The 26,983-nt window shown below is 46.2% G+C and overlaps 10 protein-coding genes across 10 annotated transcripts; 4 read left to right on the forward strand and 6 right to left on the reverse strand.

The window, feature by feature from the left end:
* Window positions 1-339: 339 nt before the first annotated feature.
* AGABI2DRAFT_138746 (hypothetical protein) lies at window positions 340-1,749 on the reverse strand. The gene is made up of 4 exons (XM_006455690.1): window positions 1,560-1,749; window positions 1,071-1,506; window positions 743-1,012; window positions 340-688 (listed from the first exon to the last, which is right to left on the reverse strand). Exons 2-4 carry the CDS (start codon window positions 1,230-1,232, stop codon window positions 482-484), a joined length of 639 nt encoding a protein of 212 aa, XP_006455753.1. The 5' UTR covers window positions 1,233-1,506; window positions 1,560-1,749; the 3' UTR covers window positions 340-481.
* A 5,197-nt stretch (window positions 1,750-6,946) lies between these two features.
* AGABI2DRAFT_187932 (hypothetical protein) lies at window positions 6,947-10,666 on the reverse strand. Its single transcript, XM_006455691.1, has 7 exons — window positions 10,385-10,666; window positions 10,077-10,150; window positions 9,839-9,863; window positions 9,732-9,792; window positions 9,029-9,690; window positions 7,865-8,969; window positions 6,947-7,740 (listed from the first exon to the last, which is right to left on the reverse strand). The coding sequence occupies exons 1-7, from the start codon at window positions 10,661-10,663 to the stop codon at window positions 7,163-7,165; spliced, it is 2,784 nt and encodes a 927-aa protein (XP_006455754.1). The 5' UTR covers window positions 10,664-10,666; the 3' UTR covers window positions 6,947-7,162.
* Window positions 10,667-10,749: 83 nt separating this feature from the next.
* Window positions 10,750-12,737, reverse strand: AGABI2DRAFT_187933 (hypothetical protein; the record flags this gene model as incomplete). Its single annotated transcript, XM_006455692.1, has 6 exons — window positions 10,750-11,012; window positions 11,063-11,187; window positions 11,242-11,382; window positions 11,434-11,645; window positions 11,699-12,328; window positions 12,708-12,737. The coding sequence occupies 6 exons, from the start codon at window positions 12,735-12,737 to the stop codon at window positions 10,750-10,752; spliced, it is 1,401 nt and encodes a 466-aa protein (XP_006455755.1).
* A 449-nt stretch (window positions 12,738-13,186) lies between these two features.
* Window positions 13,187-14,888, forward strand: AGABI2DRAFT_210304 (hypothetical protein). Its single transcript, XM_006455694.1, has 6 exons — window positions 13,187-13,273; window positions 13,329-13,858; window positions 13,916-13,940; window positions 13,993-14,115; window positions 14,166-14,335; window positions 14,394-14,888. Exons 1-6 carry the CDS (start codon window positions 13,191-13,193, stop codon window positions 14,747-14,749), a joined length of 1,287 nt encoding a protein of 428 aa, XP_006455757.1. The 5' UTR covers window positions 13,187-13,190; the 3' UTR covers window positions 14,750-14,888.
* Window positions 14,889-15,172: 284 nt separating this feature from the next.
* Window positions 15,173-16,294, forward strand: AGABI2DRAFT_187935 (hypothetical protein). The gene is made up of 4 exons (XM_006455695.1): window positions 15,173-15,204; window positions 15,261-15,330; window positions 15,394-15,578; window positions 15,646-16,294. Exons 1-4 carry the CDS (start codon window positions 15,188-15,190, stop codon window positions 16,172-16,174), a joined length of 801 nt encoding a protein of 266 aa, XP_006455758.1. The 5' UTR covers window positions 15,173-15,187; the 3' UTR covers window positions 16,175-16,294.
* Window positions 16,295-16,768: 474 nt separating this feature from the next.
* Window positions 16,769-17,696, forward strand: AGABI2DRAFT_195135 (hypothetical protein). Its single transcript, XM_006455696.1, has 3 exons — window positions 16,769-16,810; window positions 16,871-17,055; window positions 17,118-17,696. The coding sequence occupies exons 1-3, from the start codon at window positions 16,796-16,798 to the stop codon at window positions 17,614-17,616; spliced, it is 699 nt and encodes a 232-aa protein (XP_006455759.1). The 5' UTR covers window positions 16,769-16,795; the 3' UTR covers window positions 17,617-17,696.
* A 388-nt stretch (window positions 17,697-18,084) lies between these two features.
* Window positions 18,085-20,539, reverse strand: AGABI2DRAFT_210308 (hypothetical protein). The gene is made up of 10 exons (XM_006455697.1): window positions 20,361-20,539; window positions 20,186-20,301; window positions 20,027-20,123; window positions 19,932-19,974; window positions 19,826-19,872; window positions 19,354-19,756; window positions 18,991-19,293; window positions 18,774-18,927; window positions 18,602-18,714; window positions 18,085-18,547 (listed from the first exon to the last, which is right to left on the reverse strand). The coding sequence occupies exons 1-10, from the start codon at window positions 20,403-20,405 to the stop codon at window positions 18,234-18,236; spliced, it is 1,635 nt and encodes a 544-aa protein (XP_006455760.1). The 5' UTR covers window positions 20,406-20,539; the 3' UTR covers window positions 18,085-18,233.
* Window positions 20,540-21,698: 1,159 nt separating this feature from the next.
* Window positions 21,699-22,523, reverse strand: AGABI2DRAFT_180674 (hypothetical protein). The gene is made up of 3 exons (XM_006455698.1): window positions 22,379-22,523; window positions 22,309-22,320; window positions 21,699-22,249 (listed from the first exon to the last, which is right to left on the reverse strand). Exons 1-3 carry the CDS (start codon window positions 22,507-22,509, stop codon window positions 21,820-21,822), a joined length of 573 nt encoding a protein of 190 aa, XP_006455761.1. The 5' UTR covers window positions 22,510-22,523; the 3' UTR covers window positions 21,699-21,819.
* A 2,170-nt stretch (window positions 22,524-24,693) lies between these two features.
* AGABI2DRAFT_121661 (hypothetical protein) lies at window positions 24,694-25,662 on the reverse strand (the record flags this gene model as incomplete). The annotated part of the gene is made up of 3 exons (XM_006455699.1): window positions 24,694-25,257; window positions 25,315-25,531; window positions 25,586-25,662. The coding sequence occupies 3 exons, from the start codon at window positions 25,660-25,662 to the stop codon at window positions 24,694-24,696; spliced, it is 858 nt and encodes a 285-aa protein (XP_006455762.1).
* Window positions 25,641-26,742, forward strand: AGABI2DRAFT_210312 (hypothetical protein). Its single transcript, XM_006455700.1, has 2 exons — window positions 25,641-26,035; window positions 26,086-26,742. Exons 1-2 carry the CDS (start codon window positions 25,688-25,690, stop codon window positions 26,692-26,694), a joined length of 957 nt encoding a protein of 318 aa, XP_006455763.1. The 5' UTR covers window positions 25,641-25,687; the 3' UTR covers window positions 26,695-26,742.
* The last annotated feature ends 241 nt before the right edge of the window (window positions 26,743-26,983 follow it).

Raw genomic sequence — 26,983 nt, forward strand, 5'->3', positions numbered from 1 at the left:
AATCTCCTAAAATTGAACGGCGCAAGTCAGACGTAATAGAGGACACTCGCGGGCGTTTCCTCGAGCCCTCAGCCGGAGGATCATCTGGTTGCGAAAGTACGCGCTTCCTCATCCGAGTCAGGACGGAAAGACTCATGACAACGCCAAACCAGAGGGGATCGCTTGTGGATGAGACACCTTGCCGAGGTGACAAAAATTTGAACAAGGTATAGACGCCGAGCGTGCACGCTCAGGGTGGCTGTCGTTGAAGACAGAAGACACGAGTAAAAGGGGTCGATGAGAAAAAAAAACAAAATGTGCTTAGTGTGTTTCCACCACTTCGAGCGATCTCCTGACCGTGTTATTTGCTTTCATCGTCTGATCCAAACTTCCAACACAATCTCCATCAATCATCAGTCGAAACTAAGTGCTTCTCAGTTTACAAGTTTTGTACAGAAGCAAGTCATTGATCCTTTAAAAATCAATTTATCCGTGTTTAGGTTCAGGCGGCGGCATGAACGCTCTCCTTTTGACCTCCTGCTTCTCCCACTGTCCTATTTTTGACCTCCAGAGTGTGGGTGTACACCGCCCATGCATAGCGTAAAACATCCCGCTCGAAGCCGTATACTTTATCCATGGCCCTGTCGTAATCCAACAAATGGCTAACATAATTTACTTCGTCTGGCATGCCTGTACCTCTCTCCGGTATCTAATTGTTGACCACATTAAGAAATGAGATGGAATCTCTACTACATGAACGTACCGCATCAGCCGGGATCTGACCAATATACCATGAGACGAGATATTCGTATCCCAAATTCTTGTCTGGGCTCTGGGTATGGTAATCCTCCATATTGACGGAAGCCAAGGTGGTCATATTGACAGACTCCGTGGTCATAACGGTATTGACAGCAGCCGTGGTGGTCATATAAACCGGCTCCGTATTGGGTTCCTCGTACCGTTGTCGTTCGCCCGGTGGAGCGGGCGCCCTGCTTGGGTTGTAAACTGGCATGAGTTCGGCACGATAACCACTCTGGAAGAGTTAGAACTTGTACTTTACGTAGCACTGCAAGGGTGAGAGACACACTCACCTCCTCGTATGCTTCTCTCAGCGCGGCTGCTTCAAGACTCTCGCCTAAGTCCTTGCGTCCCCTGGGAAAAAACCAGTATCCTTTGGATGACTCATGAACGACTACTATCTTGTTCGTGGACTGCTGTATCAGCACCATGCCCACTCCAAGGGTGAAGTTCATTGAACACCATCCGCTATCCGCAACAGCCGGAGATGACCAGACTGATAGTTTGGGCTGATCATGTTTTTGTGGTTGTCTGGGCAGATGCATATGAGGATATCGCGTCTTCCAAAACGTGATGGTGAAGAGGACAGAGACGATCAGAGGTATCGGGATAGATCCAATCCGTAGACGGGATGTTGAATGTTATAAACTTTTGCTTCATCCAATGATGAGGGTTGTTCTGGCTGAAGTGAACACGCTTGCAACCCGATACAATCTCTGACTCGTTTACCTGGTGTAAAATAAGTTATGATTCAACTCGTAAAAAATGACTCGTCTACCTACTGTGGACTGACTACCAGAAATCCGAAATCCTGTCGTAAAACCTAGTTTGAAATTAACTCCTTCTTTTCGATCTTATTGCGTCTCGACTCGGACTTGAGTAGTTTAGAAGGATTCGGAATGCCTATACCGCCAGCTTATATCACTGGTCTAGTACTAAAGGAAGGGTTCCGGAAGACTCTAAATGAAACCGAATTAGCTTCGGAGCGGATAATAGAAACTTTGAAAGACAGGGTGCTCAACATTATGGACCAGTGATTGTTTATCTCACGTCGTTGACCGTGGAAAATCGCTCTCTTATGTCAGCAATCCGACGCCCACAAACGAGACGGTCATACTCAAAAAAGGTTATTAAACCACAATACTGGAGATCTTACTTCCCGGGGCAAAGGGACTGAAATGCATCATTGTCCGTCTGAAAATATTGCATTGGTCCTGCCGGACAACTTGACCTTCATGATTATTTTCTACTATCTCAAGAGTCAAGATCACTGATCACTGGTAGGGTCACAGGTGTCTACTGCACCTTTGATCTGGGAAGCTCCTTGACCTAATTTCTCTGACCAAAGGGGTAGATTATCGTGAGTGTAGATTGATGCCCGCGTGAACCCGTTCTTCGGAGTTGTGGCTGCCGCGAGAATTGAGACAGTAGAACTTACCGAGCATTCTCGCCACAATCAGCATAGAAATCCGTCACCACAGATTGATCCATACAAACAAGTTCCACGACACGCACAACCTGATACTGATGTACATTTGAATAGGTTTGTGCCGAACTGAATCATGCGAGGCCAACAGGCCCCAGACTCTAGAAATGGATGTTTCCTTGTTTACACATGGGCTCGAATTCTGCGCTGCGCTCCGCATCCATCCTTCAAGCTAAACCTCTGCAGAATTCGTTGGTGCCTCAAAAATCCGAGGCGTCCACACGTAACAGCGTCTCTATAGAGGCTGTGTATAACGCACGTAGCTCAAGCTAGAAAAGCGCCAGATATGCATTTTTTCCCTTCTTTAACGCGGTACCAATCATCGGGGTCAGTACAGCCGTGGAATTTTTTATCCATCGCTTAAGGCTGACCACGCGGCCCCCACTGTTCATAAATGGTTATTTGAAAGAATGCTCATGTAAAACCCTGTGTTAGATGATGTCAATTTCCATGGATACAACCAGGCTAAAAACTTGTACTCCGTATCGAGTACTTGAGCTGCCGACCAAATCTCAACGATTGAGTAGCATTTTCTGAACCGGAACTGACCGTCATGTATCAAATAGTAATTCCGATATCAATTGCTATGTGATGCTGTATCACACTTCTGACCTGTACCCGGCATCCAAAGGCTCAAATTTTCAAGAAGATTCGTAGGCACTCAGCCTTGAAAGTATGTGACAGTATACGATTGATAAAGGCCGGCCACCAAACGGCAATCAGTTTGATAGCCGGAAGAAGTCCAATGTCGACTCCGTCCTGACTCCGTTTAACTTGAATTTCATCCTAAAGGGGAGTGTTAATTCCACCGCGCTGAGTCCGAAGTCTTTGCAAATTTTTTAACTTGCTAATAACTCTAAGGAAAGCCGGAAAGTCAAGTCATGAATTACCGTCCATAGCTCAATCATAGTTAAATCCCTTTATACTACCTTCTTTTTGAGGACATTAGTGTCAACTCAAGGTAATTACGAGCGTAAATCTTGCAGTTTTTTCAACAGTTAAAATGGAATAATGGAGGGTCGCGATGCATGAAGGTATTGTGGCTGAAACCAAGAAGGGGACCCACCAAATTCCGAACGATCCTGCCTATGATATGTATTAGGTAGAAATGAAGCACAGATCCCAGTTTATTGGAAGTCCTACATTGTGATATTTTGTTTAATTAAAATGCTATATTACTTGTGTGTGTGTTTTATAGAATAGAAAAGTAGTTATGCTTGCGCAAGCCGGTTTTGGAGGGTTTTGCAGGGGGTTCCCAATCTGGCAATATCGTTTGATCCGTTAATACCAACAATCCTTTCCGAACCCATCCAAACTGTTTTCTACATAACTTCAGAATGCCTATATTCGTCAGAACTTCCCAACAGGGTCTGAACGAAGCGGAGGATTCATCATGGGCACTGTAAATGCGTTTTCCGTTTTTGGCTAATTTTTCTTTGCTCGCCACGACGGGGTATTAGGAAAGAAATTTGTCGATCAAAATCCATGTCCTCCCTATCATGTTTAGCGCTGGATATAGAACATTAAATGCGAGTCGGAATTCAACGAATCATTCAGAAAGTACTCCTTCCTCAGTTTCCTCCCATTCTATCTTTCCAATCTATATTATGTGCGCGATTCTTCATTACAGATGCGAACATCATGGAATGTGGCTCCGCGTGGTTAAACGTTGTCCACAATTCCAGATATCGATGAAAATATGCCCGTGCTCTGCTCAGCATAGCACTGAGCCAATGGCGGTCGAATCTTGTCCGGCCTGCCGTGAAGACAGAAAGTAAGTAATCATTTGGGCTTTATCCGTAACCAACTCATTTCCCATTTTATGTTCAGTTTCATATGTGTTTCTCTGCCTAATGCCCGTGTCCTTGTTTTCATTGCCAAGGGGTGTTAATCTGGCGTCATTCGGTCAGCATGGCTTCCGCGCGGATTTTCCGATACCGAACAATCATCGACCGATTTCATCCATTACTGTCAAGATCTCGTCAACAAGGCAACCACGACTGCTATGTAGCTTACACGAACTTCTTCTGGATTTTCAAAAATACTGTACTTTCCTAATTCTGGCCCCCAAGTATTCTCCTTCGGGAATGAGACGGGTTCACGTGCAACTTATAGATCCTATCGTATCTTACCCTTATAAAGGTGTTCCATAGCGCCCTAATTTGTATCGAACCACACGGCAATAGTTATCCTACCATAATATACCGATATGGTCATAATGCGACCCGTTCATGTGACTTTGATGAATCGGAGTACTGTTCCTTGCGAGATACGCCATCACTTGAGGCCATAGGCATATGAGAATCTCCGAGGGACAGAAATAGATTAGAATATTTTGGAGCATTTCCCCCCCGCTTTCTTTTCATCCATATCATTTCCCCAATTTTAGGGGATTATGACGTTATACAGAAATTTACTTGCCCGAGAAAGAAGTGGATTCAATTCAGAGATGTTGGAGAAAAGGTGTTCGATGTGGTTAAATCACTGGTTATCGGAGTCGAGCATAAGTGCATAAGTGATAAGACGATTCTTTCGTCACGACATTAGTCCTTCGAATGTTAAAAATAGCACACTCCTTTGACGTTGTTTGGTCGTGTCGTCACACGCGACCTGAAAATGTGTTAGGTACCGGATTGAACGAAGTCGAATGAGGCCAATGTATAACTCAAAATGCTCCACCCTTTAAATGAGGACACAGCTCATCTTGCACTATTTCAGCTCTCGAGACGAAAAATGACTTCTTTACTAATCTCATATTGCTGCAAACTTGAAGATTCTTTTATTCAAGTTGATCAATATCAACGAAAAAGGTCAGACAATCATACTCGAAAAAAAAAAAAACGTTCCAGAGGTTGGAAAAAGCACCACGTGGAAGAAAGAGGGCGGTGTAGCCCCGGACATATGATATCTATTCTTATGCCAGTGACTACGAAAGCATAGATAAAGCAATCGCATTAAATGATGAGCCACATCCTCTGACACGGTCAAAGGCTTGAGGTCTAATCAAGCTCTGTCCCTCAATGATAAGGTAATATTTGTGTACTCACCTGGAGAAGCCTACACATAGTCCGTTGCTGAGTCCACCAAGTCGACCATTGACAAATTTCTAGTAATTCCGAGACTTCCGAATGTTGACTGATGCCCTATTGCAATTGATGTTCCGAACTCGAGGTATAATGGAATGCTTATCAGGAGTAGTACTCATGAATATGGCCATGGTATCGGAAGGAATGGATGCTATGCGAAAACGATGTTCAGACCTTATGGTCCATGAGGATCATTGTCTCATTGATTCCAAATCCTATAAAAGATCAACGGACTCAATAAGCGAAGTTCGAACTACACTGACGCTCTTTACGCAACATCAGTAATCATTCGTGGATGCGTGATCAGCGCTGATCAGCACTAGCAGGGCCTCTACGTAGCGCTAAGATTAGATCTTACGAGCTATTATTAGACCGAGACAGATTAGGAAAGTAAGTATTTTTAGGGTCTACCAGGGCTGATCTTGAGATGAATACCAACCGTTGATCAAGGATATCGATAAGATGTCACTTCGCACGGCGAGAAGTATGAGGTTTTTCAATGCCATAAGTAGTATCAACAGCAGGAACAGCTCAACCGAGAAAAATCATCAACCGTTTCTTGCAAACCTTCTCATGGCCGCTTCAGCCCATCCTCGGACAATTGGTATCACCTTCCTACATACGGGGCCTACGTAATAAGTTAGGACTCAGTTGAGGTGAAAAGGTGATGCAAACCCCCCGCATTTCTTGCACAATGCCGATGGATTTCCGCACCATCGACATCTGCGGAAGCTTCAACTTACTCCGCCTACTACTTCTCGCCCCACAACCATCTTGTCTCCCGATTCCTCTGTAGTCGAGTTCACAGAATCGTTCAAGCGTGAATCACCAGCATACTAAATGATTCCCAAGTACCTCTCCACAGATCCTTGGTATTACTTGATCACGGTCCGCGGGTTCAACTTGGCGTATCAAATATTATACAAAGGGCCCCCACTGAAATGTGTGATGCTCTTGGATACCTCTTGAGGACTAACTTCGCATACGATTGAGCACGACCTCGCTACTACTATAAGAGAATCCAGCTCGAGCTCTTGCAGATCTGAGCTGACATCTTTGATTGTCACCGTAAATAGAATATTCCATCAACTTGGTACAAATATACAACACATTCTTAACATAACTCTATTACCCGGCAGTGTCTCTGTGGCATAATAGCACCCAAGCGCTATGCGGAAATGTAGTATCCCCTTGTATTGCATTTCATCCCCAACATTGGGGATTCATTGCCAAGTTTCAATATTCAATTTTTCGAAATTCAAGTTCTCATGAGCGTGATCAACGGAACGCTGCATCAACGAAAATTCGACCTACGGCGATAGCGGAGAACATATATATCTTATGCCACACTCGGCCTCCTTGAATCCATCCGGAGTCCATCAGCTGAATCGACCATCAAGATATGGTTCATAACCAATGCGGTTCGGGTTACGCTCATCTTCGGCTTCGGCTTCGGTCTCTTGTTATGATTTCCTGGTTCCGATATGCACGCCGCAACAAGAGAGGATCGAAGGCCAGTAGAGGGAGCCCAGATGGCATTACAACGACTTCACTGTCGCCTGTTCGTTCATTGATATCCAATTTACACAGTATTAACTTCACCCCAAACTTCAGGGGCCATTCAAAAAGTGCATTATTTACAGAGTACAATGAAAAGTGCAAAGAAAAGAAAAATAGATAAATAATGTTTTGCAAACAAAACCCATCAAAAGGCCAAAAGGTATAAACCGAAGGAAGTTTAAGACGTCCCTCTCCATACGGGGGCTAAGCTCCATGAGCTCAATGATCCCCAACCCGAGTGCAACTCGCCTACTCACTCACGCTCCCTCTCTTTCCCACCTCTTGGAACTTCTTCAAAAGCCGAGCTCTCCAACCCCGCCTTACTCACTCTCCGAAGCGGCTGCAACGTATTTTCATCCACCGGCGCTCTTCTCGCATGTCGATATCTTCCACTCGCATCCTTAACCTCCATCTCCTGCGCCTGATCACCAACCAACACCCTCTGTAATTGAATTCCCCCCGCACTTATCGGACCTCCTAGTCCCGCCACGCCATTGTTACCTCCCAAACTCACATTACCAGGATTATTGGCAACCGCAGATGACGAAAATGATTCCATTGGCGGGAGAGATTCTCTCACATGGCCACCACGGCGGAGATTCATCCCAAACGATGCATCCTCCCCCGTCCCATTGCTCCCTTCCCCATTCTCCCCGCCCATGGAGTTAGATTGCACACCGATACTCTTTCCCCCCAACTCTTGTTCTTCAAAGCTCATAAGTTCCGATACGAAGCCTATATTTGGTGAAATGCCTTTTCGTCGCTCGAGTACAAATGCATATGCTCTTGACAGTGTCCAATGATTGGCGTGTATGAGATAGGCCATAACCGCTGTACAGATCTCGATTTTCCAGCCTTGCAGTGCACATATGTGGGGGCCGAATGTAGTCTTGCATCATCTGATTCACACATGTTCAGTCGCGCCATTTTTGATTTAATCAAGATAGACGCTCACCAAGCATCTCGCAAGCCTGTCGAACACCCTTCTGAACATTCTCCTCTTCAACAGTATCCCGCATCGGTATTTTCACATATCTAAACTTTTCCTTCAAATTCAAACCGAAATCGTCCTCGTTACATTCCAACGCAATATTCAAAATCCTCTTCACACCCAACTCCCTTAATTCCTCCACATGCGATGGCTCAGTCAATTCAGGCCCGAGGAACAAAAAGTTGGGCAAGATGGTGGAAATAGCAAAAACCGGCACTGCTTCGGATTCAGTCGATGGTGGTTCGGGGCGGGCGGTCGAAGGTGATGGCGGATAATCCCTGTCCCTGAACCGTTCTCCCACTTGCAGGCCAGGATTCAAGTCTGCTCCCGAATTATACCCAAATATGCTAGAATGCCCCCCATGAAGAGACGGATGAGCACTCATAGAGCCTCCATGAAAACTGGAGATCGCTTTGGGTGTATGCGGTGGAGTATAATACGGAGTAGTTCCGAAATTTCCGCCCTCCCCAATTCCGAAACTTCCGGTATATCTCGCGCTAGCAGGTGGAGAATGATTAGAATACGCGAGGTTCAAATGTGATGGGCTAGCGGGTGAATGCAAACCAGGAAGCGTCAATCGGGGAGGGACAGCCAAAGTCGCCGATCGTATTGGTTTTGTCCTCAGGGATAGTTTAGGGGGATGAGGATTGAGATGCTCGGCAGATGTCGTATCTATCTTACGAAGGTTGGGCACGCTTGGTCTTTTGCCTCTCAGACCGCCTGTAGGCGGTACAATTTGAGGGAGAGCGCATGGCCTGAAAATGAGAGAAGATGGAGGTGGTGAGGGAACAAAGTCAAGTTCGTCATCCATTTCATGTATGACATGCACTGGAATGGACGTCAAGGGCTTCGGGAGGGTATCATTAGTGGGTTTCGATATTGATGAGGAATTTAGAGGAGGGGGTATAATATTTATTGGTGAATGTGGCATCGAGAGAGGGGCAGGACTCGTAGGGTTGGAAGACAGAGATGTGGATGAGGAGGATAGCGTCGACGAAATTTCAATATCCGATGGCTTTTTCTTTGTGTCCAGCTGGAATAAACCGCCTGCAGAAAATTTCCTTCCTCCCTAGACCATAAACAGTTTGAATCCACAATCTTTGTCAGAGACGAAAAGAAAAGACTCACAGCCGCGGCAGAAGGCTCCTCTACAGTACTCCCCATCGGTCCGAAATCAATCAATTTCTCCAGCTCAGTATCCTTGACACCTGTCATGATACCACCTTCCAGATAATCTACGCGTCCACCATGACGTCTTGTCAGTGCCAACAAGACATCCATGAGTATCCATGCAGTGCCCCCAGCCTCCTGTTCCATCTCCGCGTCACACACAACAATATCTCCATCCCAAGTCAACGTATCAGCTCCCTTCCCATCGTCAGTGCGATGCAAGCTCCACAACATCTTGCTCCACTCCGATTTCGCCTTTTCACCCACGACGAACTGCCTTAACGATTCCAAGCTTTGAAAACCACCTTTTCCGCCTCCTGTCTGCGGCACATTGGGACTAGGGTTTAAATCAGTGTTGGTTCCGGATGCCGTCAACTTCTTGCATCTCTTCAGGATAAGTGAAGGAATAGCGATATTAACACTTCCGCGTATCCGGTTTGCAACGTGTGCAGCAGGTGCGCGAGTATCGATAACCAAAGGTTGGGGCTGACCCCTCGCTCCTCCCATAAGTCGAGTATAGAGTTCAGCAGCCGGTATCGGTCGAGGTTTGTGATTGGTTGGTTTTGGCGCGAAGCCCGGAGAGGTACTGAAACTCGAAGGTACTGTACTTGACGGTACAGCTGCGGGTGACAATGTCGCCGTTGTATTCGCGCTACTCGACTCCTCTCTATCCAACTCGGAGTTTGGAGAGACCGGTGAGGTATAATATGCCCCAATAAACGCTGAAGTAATTGGCGTATCCCCGGCAGGCGTAAAATACGACGATACAATACTTGAGGTTGGACTTGTGGCACTGAGAGGCAGGGGGTCTGTCGTCAGCGTGAGGGGCGCCTGGCAATCATCGGAGGTGACTTGTACAACGGGGTGCCGGTTAGGGAGTATTAGCTCCCCTTCTGTAGCGGAATCGGGAAGATTATGCGATTCGTCGGAATGGGATGTAGAAGTAGCGCTATGAGTAAGAACAAGAGCGGGAGGAGGTCCTTTTATCTTGTGTTTTAGTTTCGGCTTCGAACCTGTAGGAATCGCATTCGTAGAACTCGAAATAGTTGGGGGAAAATGTGGTGACGATACGTTCTGGACCTGCAAGCTCATAACCTCAACAGCCTGTGCCGTTTCATCAGTCAATGCTGTTTCGCGCACAGGATTGGTTTGCGCCGTAGTCGCCAGCTGCACGGGTGTTGTATTGGTTGCGAACGTAGCTCTGACCCCTAGTGTCGGTGAGTCACTAGCCGCGGGGGACTCAGCGTCCAACTCGTCCTTCAACCTGGCACTCATGGGGAACGCACCCGGCATTCTGATACCCAGCTCATCGACATCGAGCTTCGGTAGTTTTCCCTTCGACTTAATCGGCCGAAGTCGTAGGTTTGTTTGCACGCTCTTCCTGAGCTGACCAAGTTCGGCCAGTTCTTTGGATATCTCATCCACGAAATCGCCATTAGGGCCAAGCGTGAGTTTGGGGATGGTAGGGGAGGGACCGGCTGATGAATCTGAGGATGACAGCTGGAGCAGTTCGTCGTCGGGGTCGCCGTCGTCAAAGGCCGAGTCTGAGCTGGAGGAAGCGCGGTTGAGGGGTCGCTGTCGTGGTGGATGCATGAGTTCAAAAGAGTATTTAATTACATCTCTAGAGACGACGCTGTGCTGCTGACAAACCGAACATAATGAAACATATCAATTTACAATTACAACTCTGCTTTGACTTTCTCCGCCTTCTCTCCGACCCTGTCTTCCATTTCTGCTTTTTTCCCTTTCAACTCGCTCGTCTCCTCTTCTTGAACACGACTAGCCTCCTCAGACCCATGATACACTTTGGAGTTCAGAATATTGAATATGTTGTAGAGCGCATCCTCAGCTTTGCCAACGCCTTCATTGACAATATCACGAATCTTCCCGACTATTGCCTCCGCTCTGCCTTGAGCCTGCACCCAGCGGACGCGTGTCTCTTCTGTTTTCTCCTCGTCAGCCACGAAAAAAGAGCGTCGAAGATATACATACGCAAGAGACCCGATCTGTTGGTGGGTAACTCGTTTTCTGCCACGCCACGTTCACGGAGGTAAGCACGGAGCCGCGCATCTGGCCACGTCAGGTATGAAGCAGTCTTCGCCCAAGCATCGTTGAACCTGAGGTCATAAATCAGTCTCCATCCTTAATCCCAGGAACCATTGTGAACGTACTTTTCGTTGGCCAACTTTACGAGCTCATCACGTTTAACTTCGGCATCAGATCGAATATACCCATTATCGATGAGCCATTGCCGGAGCTGGTTATCAGACCAGGCAGAAAGAACAGTGTCCTTCACAGATAAGTAATTTTCTCTGTATCTCGAGATCAGCAGAGACTAATTGTCAACATCAAGAATGACGTACTCGACCATCTTCAACATCTTATCTCTGCTTATTTGGGTGTCACTTCTGACGTAGCCGTGTTTGATGAGCCATCCCCGCAATTCCGAGTCTGACCAGGTGGTCCAAACCTTGTCGGCGGGGGTATAATAGTAACTCTCAAGCTGGGCGCGTAGCTTGTCTCGGTTTTTCTCAAAGTCGGATTTGATCACATCGTGGGACACTAGCCAGTCGTGCTGAAGGCAACCTTCATAAATCATCGTCCGTGGCGAGAAAGAGAGATACACACCATATACGAATCACTCCAAGCCTCCCAAACTGGAGTCGACGCCTTGTTGTAATAATCCTCCGCCATGGCTAACAATTCGTCTCTCTTCTTCTCAGCGGAGGTCTTGATCAACCCTTTGCTCTCCAAATAAGACCTCAACCTATTATCGTCCCAAGTCGAGAAAACGTAATCTTTGGACCTGTCGATCGCTCGAGTAGCATCCGTCTCTAGCTGAGCGATAGCCGCAGAAGCTTTTGATGCATAGCTCTCCACGGTCCTGCTTGCCTCGGCAGATGCTGATCCTGCAGTGGCGCTATATGATTTGGCTGCCGCTTCATAGCCCTTGTACTGGCTTTTGGCGAGTAGGGCCAGCTGCTCCCTGTTACCTTTCGGTGCGACGATACCCTGACGAAGTAGAAACTCGCGGAGGCGCGATTCGTCCCATGTCTCAAAAGAAGTGTCCTGAACGTCGGAGAAAGTTTTCTGGGCATTTCTATATTGGTCTTCAGTCCAGGCGGACGCCGAATACCAGTTTTCCGCTACGAGGTTCTGAAGGTCTGAGGCTGAACTCTTCGCGTGTTTCGGAACAGAAACTTGGTGCTCCTTGAGCCAGTCTGAGAGTTGCTCGGGGGACCAGGAGGCGAATGCAGGCTGAGAACCTGAGGTTGCAACAGCCGCTGCTGCGAGGGCGAGAGTCGATAAGAATATAGTGCTTGGTCGCATCCTGGTGTCAGCTTGGGTCGGGTTATGGCGGACTCGACCAGCGTTGGATTTAGTATATATTGCGTTTCGTGTCGTATGACGTCAAGGAGTGTTCCTCCTCTCCCCAACTCCACTCAATCGACTTGTCTCCACAATGACCTCTGTTACTTGCAAGCAATTGTCCATGCTGCCTGGAACCTGAACTATTGGAATGTTACGAGTTACATGTGCCACCGATCAATCACAACAGCAGGGCGACAATTAATGTTATAAAACAAACTATAAACTGTTCATGAAATTACATATATGACTGGTCGAGGTGACGTACTCGGTGAGCCGAGGAGCTCAAAAAACTCATCCTTCAATCATGTGATATCATGTTCAAATGGATCGCCGATTTTTAACTGCTATAGTTTACATTCCTATCTCATGTTGATGAAACTTGATCCTGATGTACATTGTACAGTACTTGACTGGCAGCGGAATTTCGACGGCGTGTCTGCTGTATAGCCACCATATAAAAGGGGAAATTTCGGGTCAGACCCTCAGGACCCTGAGGATTTCTTTTTTTTTTTTGAGATTCTGCATTGATATACCGCAACAGGCGAAATAGTGCTAAGACGGGATGGAGACCCATCAACTATCGCTGAAGTCGATCAAAAGGGGATGCAGGGCAAGTCGGTATGACGCGACTGTGTGGTCATGTCGGGGTGAGCAGAGAGAACGCTGTGTCCGCGACAAAACGTGGGAAAAACATAAGAGACACATGGAGAGTGCTCAGTGAAATCATCCTCCTCCCTACTCTCTCCACATGTCTGTAGGAACGCGAACCTTACATTTGAAGCGGTCGTTTGGGAAATATCCCAGGGCGATTGAGTCCCCGGCCTATGATGCGCAAGTCGATCTACCATTTCGTCTCCTCTCAGCTGCTCATCTATCCAAATCACAGTTCGGAAGAAGACAACGATCCACTAACGGACGATGGTTCTGCCGTGTCAGGCCCGGTCTCTTCTCGTCCATCGCACCCTCCCCGTTCAAAACCTCAGCAGGCAAAAACGAAGCACCATCTCCAATCTGTGCTTTCGGATTCAGACGGTGTTGATTCACCTACATACGATGGCGACGTAGAGAGCAGTGCGGCTATGAGAGGAGCAGATCCTCAAGCCAATCCCCGTGCCTCCACCCTTGCCCACCATTATTCGTCGTCCACGTCAACTCTGAGCAACCCTCACGCAGAATATCAGTTATCCATCTTTGATATCATCACTCCTGACCTATATGCTCCCGCAAGGGACTCTTCGACTTCAACAGCAGCAGCTTCTGTTCCTGTTATAGCCGACGAAACACCATTCACTCCTGCATCGTTAAGCACAGCAGACATTCAATCATTCGTGCAAAAAGCCATTGAAGGAGAATCTTGGCGTAAATACAAAATTAACCCGCCTCCATCAGATAGACCTGTCAGAATATATGCGGACGGTGATTCCATTATCTTTATGTCGCTCACAATTCTTGGCTGATTTCTTTTCTCAAAAGGCGTTTATGATCTCTTTCATTTCGGGTGCGTTCGGAATATGGTGACCTTGATCCAATTCTCTCATTATGAACTCTAGGCACGCGTTACAACTACGTCAAGCAAAGTTGTCATTCCCCTCGGTGTATCTCATGGTGGGAATCAGCTCGGACCAGCAAGTTCATGAACACAAGGGACGCACCGTCATGGATCATGTAGAACGGTGTGTAACATTTTCAGACAGTCGTTGTCCATGAACTTCATCGTTATCAGAATTGAGGCCGTTCGACATTGTCGATGGGTAGATGAAGTTCTTACAGATATCCCTTGGGTCATCACCGAACAGTTTATCGACAAGTACCAGATCGATTATGTTGCTCATGATGAAGAACCTTACGTGAGTGCTGGCCATGATGATACCTACGCTTTCGCCAAACAAGCTGGTACGTATGACATCCATCTCAAGCTCTAAACGACGTTGAATGACTTGTGTCTTCATAGGCAAATTTCTCCCCACTCGTCGAACTCCAGGTGTTTCGACCTCCGATCTCCTCGAACGCATCGTATCAAAATATAGAAAACGAGATTTCGACGATAAATTGACGCGAATGGGACATGCGGAACTTCGTGCTGAAGGAAGTGATTATGATGATTTGAGTAGACGGCCCAGTCGTGTTGGCAGTCCGTCGTTTGAGTCTGGGGGTGGTTTGAGTTTGGGTGTACCGCCGTCGAGTAGTGTTTATGCGAGTTTTGGGTCGAGTAGGGTGGCTAGTCCACTTGCTACTAGTCCTGGTAATAGTCGGATTGTTAGTCGGAGTGAGAGTCCGGTACCAGAGAGTGCTCCGGAAACGAAATAGTGGTAGTGCTTGCTGTTTTTTTTTTTGAAATCGTTTTTAGACAATTAGAAGTATTTGTAGTGGCTGGGCTTTTTTTGGCTTAATGTCGGTAGAGGTAGATTTTGTAGTGCAACATGAACAAAGGAGTCTCAAGGCTGAACTTTTGTTGGTATTGCGGGAGATCAGCGAAGAAATCTAAAAATATGGAAGGTACTCTTGCGAATATGCTACGTGTACTATGATGGCTATTTGGATGGAGGCGGGTATGTAGGACAAAGAAAAAATTGTAAGGCTTCGATAGAGTCTGATCGTCATAGCATTACATGGAAAAGAAATAGAAATAGAAAACGAGCATCATGTTTGTCCGTGGGGAATCTCGATTAACGGTTATCAATATGATAATCAATACATTCTCTCAACATTGTTGCCCCTTTCTTCTCCATTAGCATATACCGAATTATGGATGACGCTCCTTCGTAAGACCGGTTTATGGACTATATGAACAAGCAGAAAACTGACATTCATAATTGAGCCCCCAAAACTCAACTCCTACTCGTGTTGAATCCTTTTATTTCGATGATGATCCTATGGCTATCTTTCTTGTGAGTCGTGTGTACTAGCCAATTACTAAAGGTGGAATGAGCTTGACTGACTATATGATGTAGGTTGAAGATAAACTGTTCAAAGTCCATCGTCACTTTTTCATCGAGGGTTCCAAGATCTTTCGGGATATGTTTTCTCAGGCCAGCTGTCTTGAAGAAGCGGAAGGAATGTCTGACGACAAGCCGATCGTATTACCGAATGTGACTGTCAAAGAATTCAAATCTCTTTTACGTTTTTTCTATGCAATGTGAATGTTTTTGATTTTATTCTCGAAAATATTATATTTCATCTCACATTATCTATGATCCAAATAGGAAATCACCCATACCCACCAAAAAGCTACTCGTCGACGTTCTTGCTTTTAAGCAAGACGAGAAGCTCGCTCTCCTCAGGATTGCTCATAAATTTGTCTTTGACGACGTTTTTGAGTACATCTGTGGAGAGTTTGAACCCGGATCGTTTCCGGTGGCAGACAGGGTGTGCGTGGGTGATAAGTACGGTCTCAAAAATTGGCTCTCTTCAGCGTATAAAACCATCTTGGAACGTACTCCGGACCAAAAGCTGTCCCTTGAAGAAGCCGATGCGTTGGGTCTCAAAAGGACCGTCAGGGTCCTTGAAGCGAAAAATTCCATATTGCATGAAGCTCGTGTTGACGACCTGAAGAACGTTCAGTCGACCATGGCGTCTCGCTGTAAAAAAAAATATCGATACGACTCCGAGGATGATGACATGGCAGTGCCAATGACTCTGTCATGCTCATGTTGCACTCAACAGATGAACGACATTAGCGTAGGAAATATGGAGAATGCTGTTGCTCGAGCGGTAGAGAATCTTTTGTCGTAACTAGTGGAATCATTGGTGCACAATGGTCCGGCGAGCAGCCGCCTGTGTATGTATTTTAGGTTAAATATTGTGTAATACAAAGGCACTAGCTATACTTCTCATCCACCTGTTTGAATCCTTCCATAAACGCTCCCATGGTATTCAAACCAATTTTCCAACATTCCAGCTGTCTCTTCAGCTAGACAGAGCGGGCTCACACGGACCGAGTCATCATATTCATCCAAGAGGGTATTCATTGTAGCATGCACCAATAAATGATCAGTCAGATTCTACTTTTGCAACGATATCTCAGCCAAGCGTTTCGGAGATATTCAAGTTCTTAACATACTACGATGACCATTTATTGAAGGAGGTGCGCATAAAAGAAAGTGATAAGATTCGGATGTGTCACATTACGCCGTCTTACCAGAAGATGATCAGTTATCGATGTGATAATCAATACACGCAACGTCCCTCTTTTCCAGTTGGTTAAGATATACCAAACTATGGATAATACTTCGTAAGGCGAGCTTATGGATCAAGCATTGAGCCGAAACCTGACATTCATGTTTGGATTTGGATTTGAGCAGTCAACCTTCCACTCCCGTTCGTGCTGAATCCTTTTATTTCGATGATGATCCAATGGCTATATTTCTTGTGAGTCATCTTATGCAGCCATCCTAGTCACAAATTAGCTTGACTGACTATACGATGTAGGTCGATAATCAACTGTTCAAAGTCCATCGTCACTTTTTCATTGAAGGTTCCCAAATTTTTCGAGATATGTTTTCTCAGGGCAAAACCTGTGAAGAAGCCGAAGGGATGTCTGACGACAAACCTATCCTACTACCGAATGTGACTGTCAAAGAGTTCAAAACTCTTTTGCGATACTTCTATGCGATGTGAATACTTTCGGGTTTCTTCTTCGCGACCGCGCAACTCACACTACCCATTATTCGGATAGGAAGTCGCCCACGTCCAATAAAAAATTACTTGCCGACGTACTTGCATTTGAGCAAGACGAGAAGCTCGCTCTCCTCAGTATTGCTCATCAATTTTGTTTCGACCAAATTTCTGAGTACATCCTTGGAGAGATTGAGCCCGGAACGTTTTCAGTAGTAGACAGGGTGCGCCTAGGTGATAAATACGGTCTCAAAACTTGGCTCTCTTCGGCGTACGAGACCATTTTGGAACGTACTCCGGACCAAAAGCTGTCTCGGGAAGAAGTTGATGCATTGGGTCTCGACAGGACCGTCAGGATCCTTGAAGCGAAAAATTTCACGTTGCATAAAGTTCATGATCAATGTTTGAAGAAGTCGAATGTCCCAATTTGCACCGAAAGAAACCTTTTTCAGGAGCGCTGCGATTGTTGTACTCGGTGGATGGACTTCAAGAGCGCGGGAGGTTCAGCTGCCATTCGGAAAAGTGATGTCGCTCTAGCAGTAGATAATCTTTTGTCGTAAGTAATGGAGTCAACAGTACAAAATAGTCCAGCGAGTAGCCTTTGTATGTGTTTTTAGGTCAAATATATTGAAATAGTGGCAGCTTCCCATTATACTTCTCATTCAAATGTTCAAATCCTTCCATCAACTTTTCCTGATTAATACTGCCCTTGTATTCGAAGCAAGTTTAACGATTCCAACTCTCTCACTTAGCTGCACCGAGGGAGTTCACAATGAATCAATGACTCGCCCTCGAAGAACAGACTGAAGATTGCCAGTGAGTAGTAATCTGGGACTTTCGTTTACGTGGATACTTGCTGGGACAATATGGACGTCTTTGGGTATCCATTGTTGTGGATGGATAGTGGTGTGTTCGTCCCCTAGGCGCCTGGTACGAGTGACTGAACAACAAAAAGGCCTTCCAGCCTGTTCACCTAAAATCTTACCAGGGAACCTAATTTCATGGCTGTTTATACAAAGGAAATTTAGGTACTAAGCCCTACGCGGACATCGCAGTGTCATTGAAGCATTCCCAAAAATGGTCTTTGACGTAGGGAACAAAACTAAAACCTACATTATATATTTTACTAACTAGTAAGAGTGTTCACGAAAGATGTATGTTACGACAGTCACTAAAACTAAGCTTCCAGACCGAGCTTTCCCTTCTCAAACCGAATAGAGAAGCCATTAAATTTGTCGGTCACAAATTTTCCAATATGGAACATATCCTCCGCACGTAACGTCTTCTTCGCTGCCACAACGTCAGCCATTCGTTGCGCAGCTTTCGCCTTTGCTTGTTCGCTAGTCTCGTCTTCTTCTGTCCGGCTATTATCATCCTCCTTATGCCACTCTTCCAAGCTCGCGGGCTCAAAGGCCTGTGTACAAAAGTCAATTGTTTGACGCAATGAATCTTCTGACAGGGGCTTCTTGACGTCGACATCTCCTTGGATGACTAAAGTAGAAAAGGTTTACTAATAAGCTTATTGAAGCGTATAAATGGGTATACCTGGACGGAAGAGGTCAAACGCCTTGTCAAAGTTGTCTGTGTCAATATCCGACAAGACCGGGAGCTCCTGCGATCGCATTTGTCGATAAGCACTTAGGACTATCATTAGGAACCTGAGAGAAAGGGAATTTATAAATCGACTAGGAATGCAGAAAGGTACGGAATTACGTACCGAGTGTATGAGGTTCCAATCCTGGAATTGTGCCACTCAGCCCCTTGGAGAGTACTGCATTCGGAGCGAATGGTGGCGGCGATAGAGGCTGCGGCGGATAACCCGCCAGAAAGAGCCAAGTGGACTCCAGAAGAGAAGAATGGGTCAATAAACGCTGTCGTACAAAAGGTTATTAATCAGGGCTCCTGTCTCGTCAAAGCCTCTATCAAGTACTTACCTCCCGCGTCGCCGACTATCCGATAATTTGTCCCGGCATACGAAGTACTGGAGTAACTGTAATCGCTAGCAGTCCTGATTTTAGGTCCTCCAGAATATTCAAACAATTCCGCTTGCTCAAGCAAGCGGTTGATCTTTGGGGCGTTCGTCTTGAGCTCCTTTAGATAGTGCTGTTGGAGGAGAGTCGTATCGCCTTTCCTTTCCATGGCCGTTTTCTTTGACTTTGAAACATTTTCGTCCATGACAACTCCGACTGATGTTTTACCGTTATGCAAGGGGATGAACCAAGCCCAGCCAGATTCGTCTATTAATTTGAGGACAATTCAATCAGCTGTCTACATGACGAGCGAAAACATTGACATACCATGTAATGCTTCAAAGAATGGTGGTTGAACCTGACAATCAGCGTGCCTGTACTCTTGAGTTCCCTTCCAGTAACCCCAGTACGCAACATTCTTCAGGCTCTGATTATACTTTCGCAGACCCAAAGCGCGCGACATAACACCATTTCGACCACTGGCGTCGATAACCCAATCAAACGAAATTTGACCAGTCTTGCCATTGGAAACATTTTTCCACTTGGCGGACACTGGAACTTGACCCTCAATGCCTAATTGTTTATCACTGGCCGGAGGCGCAGCTTTCACGTTATTGGCCTTAGTGATAGATTGAGAAAACTTGATTTCCGTGACACGATGATTCTCGAAAATCCGAACCCCGAGTTCGCGGGCGCGATTAAGAATCAATGCATCAGCCTCCGCACGAGTCTATATTAATTCAATATTGAGATAAATGATGCCAAGCATTAGCCGAGATTACATGGTCTAAAAACTCACCACATTCCAAGTATAGTTACTTGGATTGTCCGATACAAAGTTTGTAACTGTCAGAGCGTATGGTCCATCAGGATGACTAGACAATAATGAAACGATGTGGACGTACAGCCTTCACGTTTGTGGGCATTGAATTGGAATGCCGCGCCGTGCTAGATGGGTGTGTCAGTCAGAAATGGGGGTACAGCTATTGGCTTAGTATACCTTCTGGATGAAGCCAAAGGCGTCGAACCTGTCGTCCGCATCGATGAAACGTAAAAAGTGCCTCATGGATGGAAGCATGCTTTCACCGACATGATACCTGATAGTGAGTGCCAAGGATGTCAATTAAAGATCGTTGTTAAAATCATTGACTTCACAAACCTTGGGAAATTCTCCGCTTCGAGCAAGGTGACGGTAAACCCTTCTTGGGCAAGGCAAGCGGCAGAATATGAGCCTGCGGGACCTCCCCCGATGACGAGGATCGAGCAAGATGCAGGCTATAAGATGGTGATGAGTCCGGACAAGAGTGACTCCGTATAGTGAAATAAAAACGCACAGGAGATGGTTGAGAGATAGAGTTCTTGCTTCGTAGAGTAGGCATCGCGTTGTGAGATATCGCGGGAGATGAACTGAGGTTTGGATGACCGAGACAGAGAAATGAAACCTTTAAATACCCTCCGCTGTGGCGTAAACCTCTACTAGCCGCCGCCTACTCCGGATTACCCGTCAATCGTAGTTTGCTACATGTGGAGTGACGAGAGAGACAAAAAGGATAGATGAGCTTTGCGGAGCTAGATCAAGTTCGGTACCAAAATGACACCTCGAACGTGAAACAGAGGAGCATGATGGCCTAGTATGTCACAGCATCGCAGTAGCTACTTCCGACCATGGCTTAGAGAGTGTCACCGAAGATAACGTCGTCCGTCAAATCTCGCGGGATAGACATATTGAGAAAGTGGGGAAAGATTTTTCATATTGTCATCTATCAGAGAGAATGAGAGGATGATTCCAAGATTATGACATGAGCTTTGGCTTACTGAGTAACGACAAGGAGATCCTAATCTCCATCTATACCTCTTGTGGAACTATAATATGAATAACGGGGAGCCATTCACACGAAATATGCGCTTGTTCTCCAGTCCCTACCCCTAAAGGACGTGATTGCGGGTGGTCCCGATGCTAGGACAATAGTATACTGTCCAGTACGCATCTCGTGAATGTAGTCCAGGCCTTCTTGAAGATCAAGGGTTTGATAAACGTTTCAGCATCCAGAGATCCTATCCCCGAAGCCAAGGAGTAGGAATGAACAGCCCGCGGGCGCCGATTCAGCCATTTCTGCGGTGTGCCCTTGACTGCGCTGCGACATCAGTTGATTGTCATGTGGAAGGACAAGGCCAAACCAAGTTAGACCGTTTATACAATATGGAACACTTGACCGAAAAATCTAAGTGCTAGATAGCGAATGGAGCCAGGCCGCTAATTGCGGAAACACTTACCATACCTTGAATTCGGACCCACATTCCTGAAATCAGCTAAGGAAGAGCGGATCAGGAATTACGAAATAGTGATCGCATAAATGCGTCCCAGGCCCTGTAAGAATCCACAACAGGCCTACTCCAAATATTCGATGTCTGGCTAGAGAGATAGTATCAGGCCTAGAAGTTTGATATCTTTATTGTGTGGCTCGTTGGTGGATACTTTACCAGTCATAATGACGAAACATTCCACTAAGTCAGCAGACCGACTTGACTTATGTTTGCTGATCATTCAAGTTCCTTGTTCGGTTCAAGTGGCAGACATGGTCAGAGACTAAGCACTAGCGCTAGATAGTCTGGAGCCAGTGACGCTCAAAGCTCTAACGGAAGCGACAATCAGCCGGAGGACCGGAGAGGCTGTGAAAATGACAAGCAGACTTTGAAATGATTTACGACTTTGCAAATGTACCACAAGGAAAGGGAGAACTATGAAAGCGCACCGTCAAATTCCGAACTCTTCTAGTCTCTGCCACAATTCGCTCAAGTTTCCAATTCAGCCCATCTTTTTAGTCCATCTGCCTGAGCCTGGAAGCCCGCGTTTAGCTTCGTCTCCATAAGCCACTTGACGAGATAAGCCGCCAATCCACTGAAAGTTTCCACACTCTCATATTTTGTGACCTTCCTCTCTCCGCTCCCATCTTCTAGATCAGCGTCTACTTCTGTAAGCCACTGCCACCGCTGCGTCCGCAAAATCCAAGCAGGAATGCCTGAAGTGTCCCAAGCGATTCTGAAGTTTCCGTGGTCTACTGCCGTAATGACGCAAAATGCCGAGCTCTTGTTGAACATCCCTACAGAAGTGTCGTCGAGTGTTGGAGGAAGATGCACAGGGGATATGTGAATGTAGCTGCCCATTTGAGGTGACTGATCGGGCAGAGCATGTTTTCGCGAATCAGTGATTGTCTGGTTGCGACTGATGAACCGCATGTGTCTTCAGATTACTTTTCGAATATTGTATGAATGTACTCTCACACGAATGGGTTCCTGTGATCACAGCTCGGTAAGTAAACGCTGGGTGACAGACCGAAGAGGAAAGGCTGACCAAAACTTGTAAGACTTGAAGTCTAGAAGTACGTTCCAAACCTTTTCTGGCGATGCATCGATAAGCGAAGAACCTGAAGCAGCGAAGACATAATTCTGTCCCAGGGGGGGTGACGAGGATGGTTTAGCCATGTCGAACGCGCGCGTGAAAGGGGGTAAAGACACGCTGACACGTGATACGCGGTCATCCCGAGGTGATGGAAGACTTGATACTCGAGTCAAGCTTGTCTCTCACTCTGTCCCTGCTCATTGCCACGGAGGATGAATCTACGGTCATGTTTCCATTATTTCCGCTACCAATGCAGACAATCGACCTCTCACCAGACTTAGACATCAAGGCTGTTTTTATCTTACCGAGGACACTCGTTATCACAAGCTTCTTTGTGTGATTGAATCAATCTCCCTTGATTGCCGTTTATGTGGAGTCTTCGGATCCCCCCTAGATCTAAAGGAATAGGACTGTTCGAGAGCTCTTCCAAAAACTCGCTGTTGCCGAGGCCATGCAGCAGAATAGCTAGCGAGGCCGGACTGTTCGCCACACCTGTGTTATTTGCTGTGGTAGTGCTCTGTACTTCTACATCTCGCCAACGCCGGACATCCACCGTGGTGATCAAATATCAACTTGAAAATGTGTCACGCTCCAATGTTCCCAACAAAGCTTCGAAAAAACTTGTAATGATCATCTCAAATAGAATGTCAAATCGAAGGCCAAGGCGTTATTTCATCGAGCCGCGGAGAAGGAGAAATAATCCTGTATCGATTTATATCTACTAAGCGGTGTAGTACTTCAAGAAGATTATGATCTTCGTCACTTGTGGCTGGCCAAAGACCTCGCATCAAAGATCCGCTGGCAGACGTCGGTTTTTTGTATCTTCTATAACAGTCGCAATAATGATTGATAGGTTAATATCAATTCATCCCCTCATTTCTTATATCTACACTTTTCGCAAAGGCAAGTCAAGACACTCCTTTCATCCCTGACGAATGCTCGCGCCTCTCATTCCCTATAATGGACTATATCAGCGAGACCGACTGCTGGCAGGCTACTGGACAATCCATGTATAAGGAATCCTCGGAATACCCGAATGCTTTCTACGCCACAATTAAAGAATCAGGTTGTGCCTAGTAGACAACCTTGCCGAGTCTAAGTAAGGTTTTTTCTCAGTGCCACTTGTACCGAGACCGGGTAAGTGGGGTGCCTGCCTGTCTTTTGAAATCATTTCACCGACCCACCTTGATAAAGGCCTATCTTTCCCGATAACTATGAAGATTTCCTCCTGTCAGGGCTCGCAAATAATATCGCACCGGCGCCCTCAATTCAAGCTTCACATGCTACCATAAATTACAAGTTCGATTACCCTCCAAATGAACTCCCGAGTCGGGTGGGTCCGTAACAATGAACTATTCACTCACTAACTCAATGAAGCTTAATTACAAAATAACACTTTCCCAAGATGCCCGTTCACCGAAAAAAAAAAACACAAAATCTAAACTTTTCTTTTTATTTTTACGCGCGAAGTAGATATCCATAACACGCTTAACAGTCAAATGTCCAACCATGAATCTAAAAAAACTTTATTACATCTAAATCAATCAAGCATTAAAAAAAATATTGTCCAGGTCTAGCCTATATAAACGAAAGGGACGAATTAAACACGCAAAACTGGTTGAACAGCAGTCAGAATGAGGTGGGGGTATGAACTTGGTATGAATTGGATATCGAATGTGCATCCGAAAAAAAATAAGACGTCGAAAAATCAGAAAATATCATATTAGGCAACATATATCTATATATATCAAACAAGATCCAATCAAGGACCAAAAAAAAAATGAACGGTAGAATGGAAGACAGATGTCAGAAAAAGAAATGTGGACGCAAACCGCCAAGGTGAGTGCATGAAAAAAAAAGGGTTTGAGTGAGTCAGATATGTCGTGTGATCAGGTTGAGATGTACAGGAACCGAATTATCGCCAGGTTGAATTGGATTGGAAAGTGTGTATATGAGGGTGCCTGAGACTCCTGGTTACCGGTCATACCGCATCAGCAGAGCTTGTAACCATGGTGTCCTAAAAATAGACCGCCGAAAGAAAGCGTGGAGGAGGGATGGTGCGTCCTGGTGGAATGTCTCGTGGGCCTGCCATGAAGGGTTTCAAGTCGTGCTGCGGACAACGCTGTTCCAATTTACCCGATGATATGCATCCACGACCTCGAGTAGCGATGGAACAGTCACAATGGGTATTTATGGTATATGGCAACGGCAACGGCAATGTGGATGATGAATGAAAAAGTTTACTCGGCTTAGTGATTGTCTATTGGTCAAGCTGCTGTTGGCCTGCATGATGATATGGCTAGTGTGGGTAGAGAAGACGATGATGGTGGGAGACTTGATGTCATCGGTGACGTTTGAAAGCGGGGCGGTGGAGGGCATGGAAAGCCACCAATTCCTGCAGAGTTGTCAACGACAGGTGGGGCTGACAAGGGTCTTTTGGGGAGCGTGGAGGAGTATAGGATATACGGTTCATCGCTGCCGAGCAGTTGATCATCGTCATCGGTACGCGAAGGATAAGGTGATGCAGAGGGGTATGTGTATGAACTTGAATCAAAGATGCCACGGGCAGATGAGGTATGAGGTTGTTGTGGGGTATTGGATGATTTGATTGAAGTAGTGTTGGCGCTTGGAAGGTGCAAGTTTTTATAGTTTCTGCGTTGTCGGTTGCGTGGAGGGCCGACATTAGCAGTGGAGAGGGCGAGTTTTGCTAATTGTGTGTCTAGATCCTGCCGTTGCTGCTTGTGTTGCTGGGGGGTATGTGTATGGGGGGTATTGAGCGGCGAACCGGGAGTGCGGGGAGATGAAGATTCGCTAGATGATGTACTTGGTGTCTGCAGATATGAAAGGATCAGCTGTTGCCAATATTTTTTGTGAAAAGAACAACATACGGAGGTATGCGAATGGCGCTCGACTTTTGTCCATGTAATACCGCATCGGAGACTATGTACAAAGGCAATACGCTCTCGGCGCTGCTGGGGAGACTCTTGAAAGGGAAGCTGGCGGCCCGCGGCATCGTAGGCGGGGTTTTCTGGGCAGATGATTTCAGAGGAACGGAGGTAGTGGGAGAGAGGAGGCATGTCAGCTACGCGGGGTGGACGACGACGCCTTTTGTGATGTTTTTGAGAACAACATCTCCGATCTTGCCGTGGGAAAACACACTTGCCTCTTTCGGACTGCTCATCGAGACCCTTCTCGTAACTTCTCCACACCCTCAGCCAGCCCATATCTACCTCCATTCTCGGCCCCGGTGTGGCATCAATCATGTTTAATTCCAACCCATTCTATCGTACCCCCTATAACATCGATCGTGCTCAGGCCATCGCTGCTCAGCGTGCCAAGAGAGCACAGTGGTTGCCGGACGAATACGACGACGGGGATTTTGATGATCACGGCTATAATATGCTCTCTCCGCGCGAAAGAGCTTACTTGGATGCTCACCGCCGACAAGTCCTGATGGAGCAGGAACGAAATCGGCAGAGAGAATTGGAAATTCAGAAACGGGCAGAGGAGGAAAGGAGATGGCAGGACGCACTGGATAGGAGACAAAAGGAAGATGAGACAGCTAGACGCAAACTGCAAGAAGAGAAGGAGAAACGGAGGCAGGGACAGGTACTTGGCCCACATTATTATCGCTAAGTCTAAGCTAACCATACCCCCAGAATCTTCGTCCTCACTCTCGCTCTCGGAGCCCTTCTCGTCAAATTCCTATACATGATGGTTATCCACCTGCTACTTCCGAAAAGCCACCTTCTCCTGAACAACGTCCGTTATACGGTAGCGAGATGCATCAACAAGCTGCCACCAAGATCCAACAGTGTTTCCGAACCCATCGCTCTCTTCAATCAATCCAAGACATTCACTCTCAGTTTGAAATTCTCCGCAGCGAATTCGTCTACCCATCTATTATCACTTTCCAAGAACCTTCATCCAACAACACCATCGACGTTCCGAGCTCCTCTATCACACCTTCCGATGACGTCAATATTGATTCTTCCTCAAGTTTTCCGAAACTCGCATACAACTCAACAAATTACAACCTCCATGCATACAACGAATCATTAGAAAAACTACTCGTAAAATTAGATGGCGTTGAGAGTTGGGGTGATTCGGATGTGAGGACGAAAAGGAGATCTGTTGTGAAGAGTATCGAAAAAGAACAAGGACGCGTCGATCGATTTTGCCAGGATGTTTGGTTGAAACATATTCAGGATAAGAAGGCTGACGTTGAGCCTGTCAATAATGACAATCCTGACAAGGACATGTTGTAAAAAAGGTTTATTTCTAGATAAGGAACAGGAAACCCCTATTTTGTTCAGTCATGACGTCATTATTAATTAGTTCAGGAGATCGGATTCCGGAGTAGAGGTGATCGCTTGGCAAACATCGGACATAACTTATGTGTATTACATGTATCATGGCATCCTCGAGCTTGATTTAATAAGTTTCACATTCAAATGACTATGGATTGGTCCGAGATCATGTATACTGCGGAGAGAACGAGACAACGGAACGGAAGGAGCAGTAATGTTCGGTTAAAATGAGCCGCTTGCCGGAGTG

The sequence above is a fragment of the Agaricus bisporus genome (genome assembly GCF_000300575.1).
Source record: "Agaricus bisporus var. bisporus H97 unplaced genomic scaffold AGABI2scaffold_11, whole genome shotgun sequence".
Lineage (NCBI taxonomy): Eukaryota > Fungi > Basidiomycota > Agaricomycetes > Agaricales > Agaricaceae > Agaricus > Agaricus bisporus.

Excerpts from the sequence above, each read along its gene's own strand:
- AGABI2DRAFT_138746 (XM_006455690.1), bottom strand. The coding sequence starts at position 1,232 with ATGAACTTCACCCTTGGAGTGGGCATGGTGCTGATACAGCAGTCCACG. Across the intron at positions 1,013-1,070 it reads TGAGAGAAGCATACGAGGAG|AGTGGTTATCGTGCCGAACT; the intron begins GTGAGTGTGTCT and ends TAACTCTTCCAG. Across the intron at positions 689-742 it reads GTCAGATCCCGGCTGATGCG|ATACCGGAGAGAGGTACAGG; the intron begins GTACGTTCATGT and ends GTCAACAATTAG.
- AGABI2DRAFT_187932 (XM_006455691.1), bottom strand. The coding sequence starts at position 10,663 with ATGCATCCACCACGACAGCGACCCCTCAACCGCGCTTCCTCCAGCTCA. Across the intron at positions 9,864-10,076 it reads GCGATTCCTACAGGTTCGAA|TGCCACAAGTCCAACCTCAA; the intron begins GCCGAAACTAAA and ends CCTGCCTCTCAG. Across the intron at positions 9,793-9,838 it reads CAAGTCCAACCTCAAGTATT|CGTTTATTGGGGCATATTAT; the intron begins GTATCGTCGTAT and ends CAATTACTTCAG.
- AGABI2DRAFT_210304 (XM_006455694.1), top strand. The coding sequence starts at position 13,191 with ATGTCTGTAGGAACGCGAACCTTACATTTGAAGCGGTCGTTTGGGAAA. Across the intron at positions 13,859-13,915 it reads TGTCAGAATATATGCGGACG|GCGTTTATGATCTCTTTCAT; the intron begins GTGATTCCATTA and ends TTTTCTCAAAAG. Across the intron at positions 14,336-14,393 it reads CGCTTTCGCCAAACAAGCTG|GCAAATTTCTCCCCACTCGT; the intron begins GTACGTATGACA and ends GTGTCTTCATAG.
- AGABI2DRAFT_187935 (XM_006455695.1), top strand. Across the intron at positions 15,331-15,393 it reads ATCCTATGGCTATCTTTCTT|GTTGAAGATAAACTGTTCAA; the intron begins GTGAGTCGTGTG and ends TATATGATGTAG. Across the intron at positions 15,579-15,645 it reads TTACGTTTTTTCTATGCAAT|GAAATCACCCATACCCACCA; the intron begins GTGAATGTTTTT and ends TGATCCAAATAG.
- AGABI2DRAFT_195135 (XM_006455696.1), top strand. Across the intron at positions 17,056-17,117 it reads TTGCGATACTTCTATGCGAT|GAAGTCGCCCACGTCCAATA; the intron begins GTGAATACTTTC and ends TTATTCGGATAG.
- AGABI2DRAFT_210308 (XM_006455697.1), bottom strand. The coding sequence starts at position 20,405 with ATGCCTACTCTACGAAGCAAGAACTCTATCTCTCAACCATCTCCT. Across the intron at positions 19,975-20,026 it reads CCTTTGGCTTCATCCAGAAG|CACGGCGCGGCATTCCAATT; the intron begins GTATACTAAGCC and ends ACACCCATCTAG. Across the intron at positions 19,873-19,931 it reads TGCCCACAAACGTGAAGGCT|TTACAAACTTTGTATCGGAC; the intron begins GTACGTCCACAT and ends ACGCTCTGACAG.
- AGABI2DRAFT_180674 (XM_006455698.1), bottom strand. The coding sequence starts at position 22,509 with ATGGCTAAACCATCCTCGTCACCCCCCCTGGGACAGAATTATGTCTTC.
- AGABI2DRAFT_210312 (XM_006455700.1), top strand. The coding sequence starts at position 25,688 with ATGTTTAATTCCAACCCATTCTATCGTACCCCCTATAACATCGATCGT. Across the intron at positions 26,036-26,085 it reads AGAAACGGAGGCAGGGACAG|AATCTTCGTCCTCACTCTCG; the intron begins GTACTTGGCCCA and ends CCATACCCCCAG.